The 17,571-nt window shown below is 37.4% G+C and overlaps 1 protein-coding gene across 5 annotated transcripts in view; it reads right to left on the reverse strand.

Annotated features, from left to right (window-relative positions):
- Positions 1-1,428: 1,428 nt before the first annotated feature.
- Positions 1,429-17,571, reverse strand: part of Atg4a (Autophagy-related 4a) — a 53,018-nt gene continuing 36,875 nt past the window's right edge. For 4 of the 5 annotated variants that reach the window (XM_071681584.1, XM_071681587.1, XM_071681586.1 and 1 more), the window contains 4 exons: positions 11,802-11,956; positions 10,733-10,889; positions 6,684-6,772; positions 1,429-2,509 (listed from right to left, as the gene is read on the reverse strand). In XM_071681584.1, coding sequence (XP_071537685.1) covers positions 6,708-6,772; positions 10,733-10,889; positions 11,802-11,956 — 377 coding nt within the window. In that variant the 3' untranslated portion in view covers positions 1,429-2,509; positions 6,684-6,707. The remainder of the gene's footprint in view (positions 2,510-6,683; positions 6,773-10,732; positions 10,890-11,801; positions 11,957-17,571) is intronic. The other variant, XM_071681585.1, reaches the window with a different exon arrangement.

Raw genomic sequence — 17,571 nt, forward strand, 5'->3', positions numbered from 1 at the left:
TAGTCTTTATCCCATTCACTGCAAATGGGAATATACATCATGGTAATTATTTTCTGTTCACTGGGGCTGCAGCATATACATAATTAACCCTTGAATAACAGGAGTCATATATTGCTGACTGATCCGGGAATGATGGGAGCCATAATAAGGGCGCAAATATTCTTGAATTTTGTGTGAACTGTGCGCCAATATTACAACATTTGTATGGTTGCTCAGTGTGGTCTTGGTTTCTGCCTTATGCTGGCAGCATAAATAGAAACTCAAGGATGCCAAAAATTGTGATGCACACTCTCCTCTACTAGTTCTACATTACTCCCATGGGAGTTCTCTGCATTAACTGTGTTACATCATGGATATATGAAATACATTAGCTTAGCTTACTCTAATGTAAATATCCTTTACTTTTAAAGGCACTTCTTTAATGTTAAAACAGAAAACAGATAATCAAAATGATGCACATCCTCCAAAATCCTTCTTCCACCACTCAAAGTGGGGATAGCTATCCATTAACTTTAGCGTAGCGTAAAACCAGCCAAAATAAATAAATTTCCTTATATATTTGTACATGTCCTTTGCTTTTACATATAAATCTTTCATTTTAAGTTGAGGCACACGTATAATCTGAATGACACACAATTACAAAAATCTTACTCATATATTTCTTCGCCACTCTCTTCAAGGGTTACACATTAACTTAAGCATTATACCACTGCCAAATGAGTTTCATATTTTGATCTACTTTTTGCAAGTCACCAGTCATTTTAGGATTAATTCTTCAGTTGGCCACCTCTGCCTCAACTTGAAATACATGGCCATTCATGCTTGTCAGGGCAACCTACATACTGTTCTTAGATGCTACAACCCAAAATTTTTTGTCACATTTTTTACAGATACTTTCAGATTTCTTATTTCATTTATTTATACTATGAAAATGAAAATTTGAACTTTTTCTGTTCACATTTTGATGTACTTTTGCAAGTCACCAGTCATTTAAGGGTTAATTCTTTAACTGGCTACCTCTGTCTTGAGGTGAAGTATATGGCCATTAATTCTTGTTAGGACATCCTACGCATTGTTACTAGATGCTACAGCCTAAATTTTTCCACTCACTGGGCAATGTATAGGGAAAGAAGTATGTACACAATCTGTGCCTTAACATTGTGTTATAATTTTTGAAACTCTGTAACTCTTACATAACAGATATTAGTGATGAAACCCCAAAGTAATTATAATTTTTGTGACAAAAACACGTACAAAAGTACTAAAGATCTCACTTTACGTTCCTGAAAATACTGGAGTACCTCATATGTCTGGCAATGGACCAGCATATATCAAATAGTGCATACGAGACATAAGCAATGTCTCAAGCTTATGTTGTGTATCATTCTATTGAAAAAAATTACATTCTATTTGATCATAATAACAAACTCAGGAAGAAATATTTTATTTTGATACTTGAGAATACACCTCTCACAGAGTGTCCCTACTGCACTGAAAGGGTTAATAACTCAAAGTGACCAATTCAGGACTTAGGTTACATGTCTAAATGTGTACTACAAGTCACAATGATTTATACAAAAACTTGGTCCTACACAAACAATCCCATCTTCTCCCCTGAAATGACATCAGTACCTCAGCTGCATATACCATAAAGAAAAAAAGCCCTCCTTGACTAATTCAATCTGGAATGAACATCTTCAGAGTTTTAAAGGATACCTCTAGCTTTACTAATAAACACTTAAACTGGGATAATTTTCATTTAAAAGATATACAATCAGATATCGTGGCAAAATTAATCACATAATAATCTGACTTTTCACCTGTCCTGAGAAATCTAATTGAGCTTCATGACTACTGCTAGTCAAAATAACCTTTGAACCTGTGACAGTATTGCAGTGATACACTACTAGCTAGCAATAACAGTACTAATCAACAACAATGAAATGAACTTGGAAATTATGGACAGATCATCTACCTATGGGGAAGATCTAGAAGGTGGATTCATTGGATCATCTTGGAGGAACCTGAAGATTCGGATAACACAGACTGGTAAATCAAATGAATTCAAAATCCCTCCCTCAAAATCAACATTCTATACAAAATCAAATCAAAACATTTCAACAAAATCAAAATGACATACTTGAAATAATGATTCATAAAATAATATTCAGTGGCTGTATTATTTGTACTTCATCAATTTTTTGCTTTTTTTAAACATTTAAACTCTATTCCTTGTAAACAATGCATAAATGTTCAAAAGATTAAAAATGAAAGCATTAAATGATGAATTAAATTTAACAATAGCTATCAAATAACACTATGTGCAAAACCAAATTATGACATCTGTTTTTATCACTGCCTTTGAGTGTAACCACTGATCTGGTACATGGAAAACTGAAGAATAAATGGTTGGGATGGCATTCTCTTGTGTTTTTTCACCTAAAGTTCTCTCCCACAGAACTTAATTATTCCATACGTCAGGGGGTAGTATTCTGGACTGAAGTGTTAGCTGCAAAGCACAGAATGTCAAACCAGTAAACTTTTACAAATGTTATTAACTATCTTAGAACCGCAGGTGTATCCAAAATCTCTGACTTTACATCATCTCCTAAGACGATTTTCATTACTTCCATTAAAGACCATCAATGGTGCTGTGCAAAAAATTTTAGGAAAACATCACTTACATAAAAATATTGCTAATGAAGAGCACACACCAACTAAGTCAGGCAAACTGAAATGCAGGTATCCCCTGCATAATGACATCATTTCTTGAAATTCCAACACTGATTTATAGATTAGTGAACCAATTGATTTTTCAGAAAATGTTATAATGGAATTTCAAATCTCTAAACCCCCTACATTTTTGTCCTGGTACTGAGTTGACTTTCAGGTATGAAAAAATGACTGTTTTGCACTATCACTCTACTGATTTAACAGTAAAATAACTCTAGTACAGTAAAAATAGAACATTTAAAAAAGTAAAATAGAAATTTATGTCAAGCAGCAGGTGTGAAAAAAGTGGGTGGGAAGGAGGTAAGAGAAGTGGAGGAGGAAGCTGAATGAGAGCAGTGGTGACCATTGTAAGAGAATGTGTGTATCTTGCTTTCTACTGTTGGTAAACTAAGTGGACATCCTGGAGGTCTTGTACCTAAGCAGACTTTCTGGTGTGTTTACATGCTTGCTTTGTATTGTTACTGTTTTGTTTCACTTATAAATCAACTGTATTGTGGTAATAATAACACATACAAGAAATACAATTCACATCAACGTATTTTGATTAAGTCAATGGACAGAGGGAATAAGAGGATGGGCACATAGCAAAACAAATAGAAAAAGCTAGTTCTATGTCTGTCATGTTCCAGCTGTGCCTATACAGATCATTTTATGATGTCTACTTTGGAAAGATATATGAGTTTTTAATGTTTTAACTACAGCAACAGTCATGAACAGGAGAAAACAGTGTTAAGTATTAGTGATAACAGAGGTGCAAAGAAAAGCCGTACATCATCCATTTTAAATTAGAAACTGGAAACGTTTGGGCAATCTAAAGTGAATAAATTACTCAGATTTCAAAAGTGTTATGACTTGCTATGCCCTCTGTGGGGAAAAAGCACTTGCCTTGAAATACAATACAAAGTACTATGAAAATGACTCAACCACAAAGCTGATGTAATAAAAACATGGAAAAACTATCAAGTGTCTGGATCAAGGATCTGATTCATTGTAAGATGCAGATAAACACTATGACATTTCTGGTCAGTGTTGAAAATATCAAAACTATCTGATTTCTAAGCCTCCTCTCTCTAATCAAAATTACAACTGATATTTGCTTCCAACACTTAACTAAAAATGTCACAAGCAGCCTACCACAACAGCTGGTAAAACCATGCACCTCAGTCAACTAGAACATGTCAAAGAAAGTACATGTACATGATATGAGTACATAAGAAAGTGATGCCAGATGTATTGTACATACTCAATAATGAAGATAGTTTCAAAATAAAATAAAATTCCTGTGGCAGAAGCGTTTATATATTTGGTCCAGAGAAAGTACTTTGTTCATTTACCAATGAAACTAAAGTTCTGTCTAGGTAAAGAAACATTAACACAATTTTTTTTTCCTTTTTTAACACTGCAGGCTCCAATAATGAACAAAAGTCCAAACCAAGGCCAAGTCTACACTGAAACACAGAGAGGTCATTGAATGGGAAAATGAAGAGACAAGAACAAATATTCAAAGATTTTGGAGAAAGTGATATACTTGTCTTTTAAAAAGTGCCAGGTCATAGTTACTGGGAAAGACATGAGAGGGTCGAGTGTTCTAAAGCTCTGAAGTGTAGGGAAAGAAACATTCATTGAATAGGCTCATCCTTGAGTTACCAATGCCAACCACTAATCATGTAAAAAAAGTGTTTAGTGTGAAATCATAAAAAAATCAGAATGTATAAAGAGAATGTAAAAAGAATAAAATTATTCCTAGAGAAAAACCTGCTATTACATACTTATAAACATGAGCATCCATGCTACCAACATATGCCTTCTATCCAATCAACATCCTCCCACACCAACAAAGAGGATCATATATTCATGCTTTGTCTATTTACTTTAACAGTGTAATATCAATATCATTTGTAAGGAAAAGTCTTTCAGATCCACACCAACAAAGAGGATTGTATATCAATGTTTTGAGTATCAACTTTAACAGTATCATATTGATATATTTTGTAAGGAAAAAGTTTTCAGAAAGGAGAAAGAATACCGCTATTTAAGGCTCAAATGGTGGGCACGGTCTGTAAAGTCTATCAAGTGTGTCTGTAAAGATCAGCAAAGACTAAGCTTGGAATGGGCTATTATCAGTGACAGCCTATTCTCAAATGTGTCCTTACTGACAAAGGTTGGGTTTGTGTTCTTGGGGTGCCATTACTGGTACAGAGCAGCCCTGGTGTAACTGCAGTGTAGTGGGCTCTTTTAGGTGGATGTGTGTTACAAAAATGTGTCACAGTCTAGCATGATACATGAAAAACTATATGATAAATTAGAATTCAAAAGTTATATAACTTACACACAAGGTTATACTATGACTTTTGTGTTGGCCTAGTCTGCTGCTGAATGTTGGGCAAAAAAGAACATGGATGACAAATTTAACAGATACTGATAAGACATTTTTCTCCATTCAGACTTACATCCCAATCAACTTGTCCCTCAATCCTACTGAACCTAATAACCTTGCTCTTATTCACATGTACTCTCAACTTTCTCCTTTCCCATACTTTTCCAAACTCAGTCACCAACTTCTGCAGCAGCCACTAGACCTGTATCATCGGCAAACAACAACTGACTCACTTCCCAGGCCCTGTTACCCCCAACAGACTGCATATTTGCCCCTCTCTCCAAAACTCTAGCATTTACCTCCCGAACCATCCCATCCATAAACGAATTAAACAACCATGGAGACATCACACACCCCTGCCACAAACCGACCTTCACTGGGAACAAATCACTCTCCTCTCTTCCTTGGTAAAAACTTTTCACAGCTTCTAGCAACTTACCTTCCACACCATATACTCTTACGACCTTCCACAAAGCATCTCCATAAACCCCACAGTATGCCTTCTCCAGATCCATAAATGCTACATACAAATCCATCTGTTTTTCTAAGTATTTCTCACACATTCTTCAAAACAAACACTTGATCCACACATCCTCTACCACTTCTGAAACCACACTGCTCTTCCCCAATCTGATGTGTGTGTGTTAGTGTGTGTATGTATCTGGTCACCACCTGTATAAAGTTACACCATGAGTGAAAAGTCACCTTTAGCAAGGCTGTATCTCTGGGGCTATAGATTCTATAGAAATTCACATTTCCCAGCTAATGTAGGCTGCACAGCCTTGGACTGCAGGGGCCTTTACAAAGTAGTCCTGAGTAACACCAGGAGTGTCCTTACAGAATCCAGCCCTGCACTCCTCTCACTACCAGATGCATAGCAGTCTACTCTCGTTCTAACCTGTATCAATCTTGATTTCACTCTTTAACATGGTCCTATAGCTCATTCTCTATTTCACTACCCTTTCCCTCATTTGTCTTCTCACTAACCCTGAACTTCACCTCATGAATACTACTGAACAATTCTACATCTTTCCCTTTCATCTATGTTTCACTCAGAGCAAAAAACATCCAAGTTTCTCTCATCAAATAATGCACCCTTCTTTTCATTCTGGTTACAACCATGCTCACACAAACACCCCAGTTTGAGCCTTTGAGAACAAATTCTACCTTGAATAGTTTTTCTGTTCCTGATTTCAGAAAGTAATAATACAAGATAGGAGGATCTCTAGCTTCCCAAACCTGCTAGTTGCCTCATATGACACACAGGAGAAACCTGGGTAGCATTCTTGATCCTCTCTCCCAAAGTATTAGACATTATTTAAAAATAAAAGACTGGTGGTACTCTAAGGCTCCCATATATTCGACAGATATGGTAATTTTAATCAACATGACTGCAGTAATATCCATCTTGTGGGTATATGTTTAATGTACTTCAGTCAGGTAGACCACATACAAATGAATAAAGATTATCTTGTACAGTGATTTATAAACTCCAGATGCCAAACCAACAGAGTTACTGCACTTTGATCAAAGCAATGACATGCTGAATAAAGCGGAAATCAATAAATATTACCATCTAATTCTTTACTGCTTTATTTCACTGGAGAACTTCAAACTCTTCATCATCATCTGATTCTAGGTGCTGATCTTCAAACTCCATATCTGAAATGAATATTAAATCAAATTATGATGAATACCTGAAGGCTGAGCTTCTTTGCTTTAATCTTCTCTCTGAATGTTACAAGACAAACAGTAGAATTCATTGAAAAGTAATTAATCTTTAGAACCCTATAAAGCACATAGAATAATATCTATTCAAAGGACATGTTCCTAATCTAGTGTGTTGTGGTGAGGTCCGAACTGCTAATCCAATAGTTACTGAATATTAGTTAGAGCAACCTTCCTGACCCAGATATTCCCAACGCAAAGAGTTGTGACTGTGTCTGGTCTTTAGAGTGACCTGCTGCTCTGTACATGAGTGCTGTAACCCTATCATGTCCCATCTTTTCCCTTCCTATGCCATGGTCGAAAGTGAAACTTTTATGGACCTAAAGCCCAAGAAAATAAAGCATGAGGCCTCAGTTTTTTGGAATTATCTGTAACACAGGATATTTCTGGACTATAGAGATATTTTAGAACAGATAAATGCAACTGATCCTTTTTGGATAATGCCATGGGACTGCTTATTCAGTACTGATAATTTCTGAAAATATATTTCAATTTGTAAGAAATGCTGAAATTTAAGTACGTCCCAGTATGCTAACACTACATAATATTACTCAAAAGAAAAAACTAAAAGACTTCTAACTCTCAAACAAGCACTTAATCCATTACTGTGGGCCCAATGGACCACAGATTTCAACATAGGGATTTTCCACACATGTTCACCTTTTCTCACATCAGCGAGGTAGCACCAAGAACCAACAAAGTAAATAGCTTCATTCACTCACATCCACTCTAGTTGTCTTGTATAATGCACTGAAACCAAAGCCTCCTATCTACAACCAGACCCCCACAGGCCTTCCTGTGGTTACCCCTAACTGCTTCATATGAACCAGAATCATGAGTGGAGGTTTTAGTAAGATATGAAAAAGGGACTAGTAAGAACATCATTAGACAACTGTGTCCTAAAAAGAAGTAAGATATTAGGAGAGGTACTAGAGATGGTGTTCAATACCATCCATTCCAGCCAACTTGCCATATTTCACCATAAACAAGTTTAGATAGTTGAAGAAGGATGTAAAATTTACAGAAATTGTAATTATAATTGTAACCATAATTCATTTTGTTTTGTGGAAATTGTAAGTGCTCTTTCCAAATGAATTTGTAATTACAATTGTAATCAAAAATGGAAGGTAGTTGTAATTGTAATTTAATTATCAAAGCATAACTGCTCCAAACCTGATACTGATCAGGTTCATTGTTGTAAAACTTCAACCTAACCAAGTACAGAGTGAAGATGTGGCCCATTGAAAAGATATCAAACCACATCTACCCTCATGGAGGGAGGTAATCAAAGAAATCTCCAGAGACATCAGTACAAAGACTGCTAACAGAAAAACAGAGTGATTACCTAAAAAGTCATAAAGTGGTCATTATTTGGAGAAAGTTCTAAGAAAAAATCTCTTATGGTCTAATATTTTTGTTTACCTTTTCATAAAAATAAAAATTATCTATTAGTTTTTGTGTACTAAGTGAGGTCAAAATAAATGTACTGTACATCAAAAGAGTTATGGAATTCTTTTGAATCCTGGACTTTAAGATTAAAAAAGATGTCATAGAAAGCTTCTTCGTTCTGAACTGTATAGAAACTTAAGCTAGAAATTTTCAGTCAAGAAAAACAAAACGTTTAGGCCTCCTTTCAACTGAAAAAGAATCACCAACCCATCAGAGAGACAACAAGAATATTTCATTTATGCACATTGGAGGTAAAGTTTCAAAACATTTAAAGAAGAGATCTTCTGAAGTCTGTTCTGATTAACTATAATATCATTTTCTAGTCAAAATGAGAGACAACCAGTTATGTCACCATTCACAAGTGCTGCATGCTCTTTAACTTGTGCTGCACCATCGCCTGGTGTGTGTGGTACTCGGGTACTTTCAGACACAAACAATGATGAATCCTAACAGTTTTACATCAAAAATATCCATCATCGTGTAAAAGTAGCACTCTAAGAAGTTAATACTCAACATGAAGGCAGAAATCTAATGCATGCTTCCTTGACATCTCCACATACACTTTCCGAAATATGGAAAGTTTCGATTGTAAATTCTGGACACAATTTGTAGGATGTTACTAACAAGTAGTAATGGCAGTACATTTTGTTTTGGGGTATAAGCAGCCATTTCAAGAACTGATTCTCATATGAAGTCAACTGCTCCCCCTTAACCTTAAGGGTTAATGAACCTCCTAAGAATAATGCCACAGCAAATGATGCTGTTGCTCTATAGCCAAGAAGACTCCTGTTAAACTTAAATGGTAAGTTTAACTGCATTTTACTTCTCTTTTATTGAAAAAATCAATCTAAGAAATACTAAATTCATTACTATTCATACATCAGCTCTAGCAGACAAATGAATCAGACAGTTTAATTTACCTCTGAAACTTTTTTCATCATATGCCACCAGTAAACAAGGATCTGTGACACCTGGTCAACAATGCAAAAGAGGATTCTGTGTACTGTATACAACCAAATCCCTCGAAATTCCATATCAATTAGGGGAAAGTTCTCTAAGGATCATTTCGGCCAACAATACTATGCAAAATCTGTAGAGTCCTGCATACAAACAATCTCTTCTGAACCTGTTCCTGGGTAAGTTATTCAATAGAGCCTTAGATGCTATGTGCTGTATACAACAAAAGCTTCACTAAAAGGATGTACAGGGCAACTTATCCAAGGATATGTTACACCTGGCACAATGTGAACCACATTTCTGTGCACTATATACAAAGTTCCACTCAAGGTCCATTAGGAATAGTCCTACAAGAGACCTATAGGAGATCATGTGGATTTCTCATGGGCAGACATCCACATTAACGTGAGAACATTTGGCCTTGAGGTCCACTTTCATCTCCCTTACCAATGGCACAAGGTTACATGATGATCATGAATGAAGAATATGTTGAACTATCACACCAGATTTAGTATAAAAAAAAAATATAAACTTATGGAAGGAACCAACTGGAGGACAGTCCCACTGAGAAATAAACCTCTCAACCAAACTGAGGTCTTAAAAAGATACAATTTAGTATCAGCCTCATATAAGCAGAACATCTGGGATATGCCTAATGTAAGGAAATGAATTCCCTAGTCTGTCCACATAGCACTTCCATACTAAAAATTAACTAAAGAAATAAAATGCTAAACAATATACTGTGTATTATTTTCATTATTATATAAGGAAGAAAAAAAAAGCATAAGAAAAAAATGTGAACCACTAAATCAATGCACAGTCTGACCAATCAAATACAAATATAAAGCTCAGTTAAGAATAGTCATTTTTTTGGATTAAGAACTAATACTAACAGCCAGATACTGGTTAAACATGGTTAAAGTACATAGTTTATTAGCCAACACTACATGACAATGGAATAAGTCTTTGTTTTCCATATCACTAGTTATACTTGAGAGAATTGCAAAGCACAGGGCAGGAAAGGGATGGGTCATGGAAGTTGCCCATTTTTTCTGAGACAACTGTAATTATTCTTTTAAAAACTTTGAGCTGACTGTTGAAGGTGCTGCCTTACAGGTGTTTTATCAAAATGCTTTGTAAAAGCTCTCTAAACCTCAACAAATAACATGGGCTGAGCAAAACTTATATGTGAATCATAAGAAAGGAATATTCAATGTTCTGTTACTAAACCCTTTAAGAAATAATCATAACAGCTTGCTGAACCTCAACAAGCTCAAATAAATTTCTACAAAACATACACATGAATCAGCAGTGAATCACAATGGACAAAAGTCATTTTCAATATTTTGCTATCAGAACCCTATCAACAAATTGTTCCCTGATGCAAATTAATTCTAATGTGAGATAATGAAATTCCTCATACTACTGATTTTAAGATAAACTTAACAGCAGATACATTATTCCAAACATAAATATAATTAATCATACTTATCCCAGAAGCTCCCTCAAAAGATGAGTCATCCTTCATGTAATCAGGTCTAGTTGAAACAAGTTCAAAGAGTGGGGTTTTCTCAGCATCTATGAGGTCTTGCCTCATCCGATTACACAAATCATCAAATTCCTTTTCTGAGCCACAATAAAAACACTGTAAAGAAAGTTAAACATATCTTGTTATGACCTGCAAAATTTTGATGCACATGTGGTTCCTCCAGTCACATACATGAAGAAAAGGATGGAGGAAAAGCAATATGAAAATCCTTCATTTTTCATTCATTTAACTATTTATCCATCTATCATGACTAACTTCATTGATGTTATAACAGAGCACGATAAGTGCACACATGCATGAACCTTTCACATAAAGCAGTTTTCAAAAAGTTCCTTGCAAGTCTAGGAGCATTCAATACCATGTGAAGGATTCTATTCGTCAGGGATTACACCCAATCTGGTCCCATACATATGCTACAAACTTCAGAAATTTTAAGCACACTTTCTTAACAACAACTATTAAGTTTCATGAACTATGTGTATGACTGTTACTACAAGCAACTTCTACACAGACTCTCTTGCTAAATGAGAAGTGAAGAATTTTCCAGCAACCTCCACTGTTTACTATGTAGCTCTGAAGGAATCCTTGGCATCTCTCACAACCTAACAAATGAGAGATATTCCCACAATGTTTTTTATGAAGACCATCTAGGTGGCACAAAAATGCAAGCAACTGTAATCAACATGGACGTTGTTAAACAACTCTGACTAATCACTTTTCTAAGAAGTATAGTCAAACGTGTTAAGATCACTACTATTTGGTTCTTCTAATTCACAAAAAGTGCATCATTCACCATATACCTGCAACCAATACTGAATGCATGGCAAAAACAAGTGTTACTTTAGCACTTATATACCAATTTCTTTATGAGGAGAGGAGAGCCTGCATATGCAATTAAAAGAACAATATCTACATATCTTTGTGAGTTTTGGTCTCATTCTAAAATACCCTCAAATGTTATCATTATTTGGAGAAAAAAATCTCTCCTGAAGCTCAACCTGTACTTACCAAAGCAAGTGATGGATCCAAATGGTCAAAGGGCATACGATGTGCATATGAGCAATGGTAAGATTTGTCTAACTCAACTTCCTCCTCAGTAAGTTTTTTGCCTATACTTCCAGCCTCCTGTGTTGTATGGGGATCAAGGTACACCAGCTCATCACCTGTAATATTGTCAAAACTATTGAAAGTTTGGATCCACAACTGAAAAAGAAAGTGGTGGAATACGGAAGTTAAGATGCTAATGTAAGGGAAAAGAGAGGTGCATGGTGTTATTTGAAGAGAATGAACGCAAATGACACACAGATGTACAAGGATAAGATGCAAGAGTTCAAGAGGAAGGTAGAAGGCCTGATAAAGAGAGGAAATGGGAGTTGGAGCAAGTCAGTATCACAAACTTCAGGCAGAATAAGAAAATATTTTGGAAGGCAATTAATAATATTAGAAGGTCAAAAAAACAAACTCAAGCATCAGTGAAGAGGTCAGATGTAGAAAGTGATTACAGAAAGATATGAAGCAAAGTGATGAAGTATTCTGAAGGACTGTTTAAAGTGTACATGGAGATACATGAAATGAGAGTCATGCTACAATATTTGGCAAGGTGGAAAGAGTGGATGAGACTGCAGTTGAATTTAAGAAAGGGAGTGACTGTGATAATGAATAGTTAGTTAGGATTTTCATTGTACATATGGCTCATGGTCAAGTGCCTGAGGAATGGCAGTTTGCTTGCATAGTGCCACTGTATAAAGGCAAGGGGAGCAAAAGTGACTGTTCTAATTATTGAAGTATAAGTTTGCTTTGAAGAATGTATGTGAGAAATACTTAGAAAAGCAAATGGATTTGTATGTAGCATTTATGGATCTGGAGAAGGCATATGATAGAGTTGATAGAGATGCTCTGTGGAAGGTATTAAGAATATATGGTGTGGGAGGCAAGTTGATAGAAGCAGTGAAAAGTTTTTATCGAGGATGTAAGGCATGTGTACGTGTAGGAAGAGAGGAAAGTGATTGGTTCTCAGTGAATGTAGGTTTGCGGCAGGGGTGTGTGATGTCTCCATGGTTGTTTAATTTGTTTATGGATGGGGTTGTTAGGGAGGTAAATGCAAGAGTCTTGGAAAGAGGGGCAAGTATGAAGTCTGTTGGGGATGAGAGAGCTTGGGAAGTGAGTCAGTTGTTGTTCGCTGATGATACAGCGCTGGTGGCGGATTCATGTGAGAAACTGCAGAAGCTGGTGACGGAGTTTGGTAAAGTGTGTGGAAGAAGAAAGTTAAGAGTAAATGTGAATAAGAGCAAGGTTATTAGGTACAGTAGGGTTGAGGGTCAAGTCAATTGGGAGGTGAGTTTGAATGGAGAAAAACTGGAGGAAGTGAAGTGTTTTAGATATCTGGGAGTGGATCTGTCAGCGGATGGAACCATGGAAGCGGAAGTGGATCATAGGGTGGGGGAGGGGGCGAAAATTTTGGGAGCCTTGAAAAATGTGTGGAAGTCGAGAACATTATCCCGGAAAGCAAAAATGGGTATGTTTGAAGGAATAGTAGTTCCAACAATGTTGTATGGTTGCGAGGCGTGGGCTATGGATAGAGTTGTGCGCAGGAGGATGGATGTGCTGGAAATGAGATGTTTGAGGACAATGTGTGGTGTGAGGTGGTTTGATCGAGTAAGTAACGTAAGGGTGAGAGAGATGTGTGGAAATAAAAAGAGCGTGGTTGAGAGAGCAGAAGAGGGTGTTTTGAAATGGTTTGGGCACATGGAGAGAATGAGTGAGGAAAGATTGACCAAGAGGATATATGTGTCGGAGGTGGAGGGAACGAGGAGAAGAGGGAGACCAAATTGGAGGTGGAAAGATGGAGTGAAGAGGATTTTGTGTGATCGGGGCCTGAACATGCAGGAGGGTGAAAGGAGGGCAAGGAATAGAGTGAATTGGAGCGATGTGGTATACAGGGGTTGACGTGCTGTCAGTGGATTGAATCAAGGCATGTGAAGCGTCCGGGGTAAACCATGGAAAGCTGTGTAGGTATGTATATTTGCGTGTGTGGACGTGTGTATGTACATGTGTATGGGGAGGGTTGGGCCATTTCTTTCGTCTGTTTCCTTGCGCTACCTCGCAAACGCGGGAGACAGCGACAAAGTATAAAAAAAAAAAAAAAAAAAAAAAAAAAAAGTTTGTTGAGTATACCAAATGACTTATATAAGAAAGTGGTGACTGACAGGGTGATGGCATGCACAGAGCATCAGATTAGGGAGGAACAATGTGGTTTTAGGAGAAGAGTATGTGTGGATCAGGAGCTTGCTTTGAAGAAGCTGTATGAGAAATACTTAGAAAAACAGATGGATTTATATGTGGTATTTATGGATCTGGTAAGGATGTATGATAGGATTGAGTGAGAGGCAGCATGGAAAGTGTTACTACTACATGGTATGGAGGAAAACTATTAGAAGCAGAACAGGGAATGTGTAAGCTGGAAGAGAGGAAGGTTCCTGGTTCCTTGTGAAGGTGGTTTTGTATCAAGGGTGTTTGATGTCATCACAGCTGTTTCATCTGTTTATGGATGGGGTGGTGAAGGAGGTGACTGCATGACTGTTGGAGAGAGGTGGTCTGCTCTCTGCTGGATGTGGGGGACTCTTGGATATGAGTCAGCTGCTGTTTGCTGATCATGTGGCTCTGGTGGCAAAATCAAGCAAGAAATTGCAAAAGCTGATGTCTTTGTCAATGAAAGTGCATGAAAGGAGGAAATTAATGATTAGTGTGAATAAATGTAATGTTATCAAATTTAGTATGGAGGTGAGACAGGCTGGTTGAAGTGTGAGCTTGAATGGAGTGATTTGGATATCTGTAAACAGATATGGCAGAGAATGGAGCCATGGAAGCTGAAGTAAGTCATATGGTGGGAGAGATGGTTAAGGTCCAGATAACACTGAGGAGTATATGGAAAAGAGGTCACTTTCTATATAAGCAAAGATGGTCATGTTTGATGGTACAGTGTTGTATGGATGCAAGGCATGGGCCTTAGACTAAAGAAAAGGACAAAGGAGGGTGGATGTGTTGGAAATGAAATACTTTAACAGCTTGTGGAGTTGTGTGCTGAAAAACAATTGGTGACTAGGAATAGCCGGCTTAAAAAGAGGGACATATATAAGTATACACAAGTGAGCAGGAGAGATTATACGTGGCATTACTAGAGTATATACAAACTGATAAAGGTGCAAAAGAGACACACTTGGAAATGTGAATGTACTTAGAGGGGCAGCTGGTGGGCTATCTGATCATCACTTTGTGTAGTCAAGGGTGAAGACTTGTAAAGGCTTTCAGAAAAGAAATGATATGGGTGAGAAAAGGGTGGTGAAAGTAAGTGAGCTTCAAAACAAGTCTTGAATGAAAATAAACAAAAAGAGATTGACTGTAGAATGGAAAAACTTGGGAGCTGAGGAATGGGAGGCATGCAGGGAAGCAGTGCTGACATGTACAAAAGAAGTGTGTAGCATACGTGCATGTGAGAAGGGTAGTGAATGGTGGGATGACAAAATTAAGTTGCTTATGAGTAGGAAATGTAAAGTATATGGGTGTAACTTACAGGAAAGGAGTTATAGTGATTAGATGTACAAGGGAAAGGTACAGGAGATCAAGAGGAATGTGCAAGGCTTGAAAAAGAAGCAAATGAGAGCTGGGGTGAGTAAGTATCAGCAAACCTCAGGATGAATTAAAAAATGTTTTGGAAGGAAAAACCATGTGAGAAAAACATTAAAACAAATGGAAACAGTGTCGAAGGGAGCAAACAAGAAGTGGTAACAAACAGAAATGAGGTGAAGAAGAGATGGAGTAAGTACTTTGAAGGACAGTTGAATGTTTGATGATAAGGTGGCAAATGCAGGTGTTTGGGTCAGGAGGGTAAGCAAAGTGAGTCATGGTAAGGGGTTTGGTGAAAAGATTTGAGATGGTGAAAGCCCTGCATAAGCTGGAGAATGATATTGCAGTTGAACTTCTTAAGAAAGGGCATGACTTCATTGTTAGGTGGTTAGATAGGATTTTCAGTGTGTATATGGCTCATGGTCATGTGCCCCATGATTGGGGGAATGCCTGTAGAGCACTACTGTATAAAAGCAGGGCTGATAAAGGATAATGTTCGAAATACAGATGTATAAGTTTGTTGAGTGGTGATTGAGAGAGGGATGGCATGAACAAAGTATCAGAATGGGATAAAAGAATGTGGTTTCATGAGAGGCAAAGGATACTTAGAGACACAAAAGCTGTATGTGGCATTTATCGATCTGGAGAAAACATATGATGGGGCTGATAGAGATCCTTGGTGGAAGGTGTTACATATTCATCGAGAGGGAGTTTTGTCAATAGAAGAAGGTCAGTGGTTCCAGATGAAGATGGGTCTGCTTAAGGGGTGTGTGATTTAACCATAAGTGTTCAATCTGTTGATAGATGGGATGGTGAAAGAAGGCAATGCAAGGGTTTTAGTGAGAGGGATAGATATGCAGTCTAGCAGGAGTGGAGGTGCTTGAGAGGTGAGTCAGTTATTTTTTGCTGAGGCTATGGAGCTGGAGGCAGATTCAAATGAAAAACTGCAATACTTGTTTTCTGAGTTTGGGAGTGCATGTGTATGAAGAAAGATGAGAATAAATGTGAACAAAATCATGGTTACTAGGTTTAGCACTGGAAAAACAGGTGGAAAGTGCATTTGAATGGAGAAATTTGAGAGAAAAGAAGTGTCTTAGATACCTGGTAACAAATATGGCAATGAATGGACTATGGGAGCTGAGTCCTAGAGGCAATAAGGAACAAGTGGAATGTGGAAAGGGAGGTCATTACCTGGGAGGGCAAATGCTGGTATGTTTGAAGATAAAGAAAAAAAAGTAGGTGAAAGTATAGCAGATCTACATTCTGGCAGGGGTGAGGGGCTGTGGGAGGCATCAGTTATTGTTTGTTGATGACAGATTCAGGTAAGAAACAGATTAAAAATAGGTTTTTGAATTTGGGAAAGTGTGTAAAAGGAGAAAGCCGGAGTAAATGTGAATAAAAGCTGCATTATTAGCTTTAGCACTACAGAGAGACACAGTAGTTGGGGTGTAAGTTTGAATGAAGAAAATTTGGAAGTATATAAGTTTTAGATGCCTGGGTAAGGACATGGAAATGAATGAAACCATAGGAGTTGAAGTGAGTCATAGTATGGCAGAGGGGAAAAGGTCTTAGAAGCAGTAAGGGATACATGGAGAGGTCAGTATCTAGAACAGCAAATGTGGGCATGTTAGATAGGATAGTGAGCTGTAAGGATGCGAAGCATGGTCTGCAGGTGAGAATGCATGGAAGAGGGTGAATGCATCAGAAATGAAATGTCTGAGGACATGTGGTGTGATCAGAGATATTTGAGTAAGGCAGAGGTATGTTTGGGTAAAGGAGCTGAAGAGGTCATACTAAAATGGTATGGAAAAATGGAGAAAAACAAGCAAGGAAAAGTCAACAACAAAGAGGGTATATGTGTCAGAAATGGAGGGAACAAAAAGAGATAGAATGAACTGGAGATGCAAGGATGGAGTGAATAAGGCTTTGAATGCTTAGATACTGAACATGCAGGAAGGTGTAAGGCATGCACAGAACAGGGTGAAATGAAGCAATGTGGTACATAGGGGGACATCTTGTCAATGAACTGAACCAGGGCACATGAAGCAGCAAGGAAAAAACAAGGAAAGGTCTCTGGGGTCTGACTAGGGATGAGGTTCTGGTTATGGTGCATCACACATGACAAGCAGGGAATGGATGTGAGTGAATGAGAACT

Source organism: Panulirus ornatus, chromosome 33, assembly GCF_036320965.1.
Source record: "Panulirus ornatus isolate Po-2019 chromosome 33, ASM3632096v1, whole genome shotgun sequence".
NCBI classification, from domain to species: Eukaryota; Metazoa; Arthropoda; class Malacostraca; order Decapoda; family Palinuridae; genus Panulirus; species Panulirus ornatus.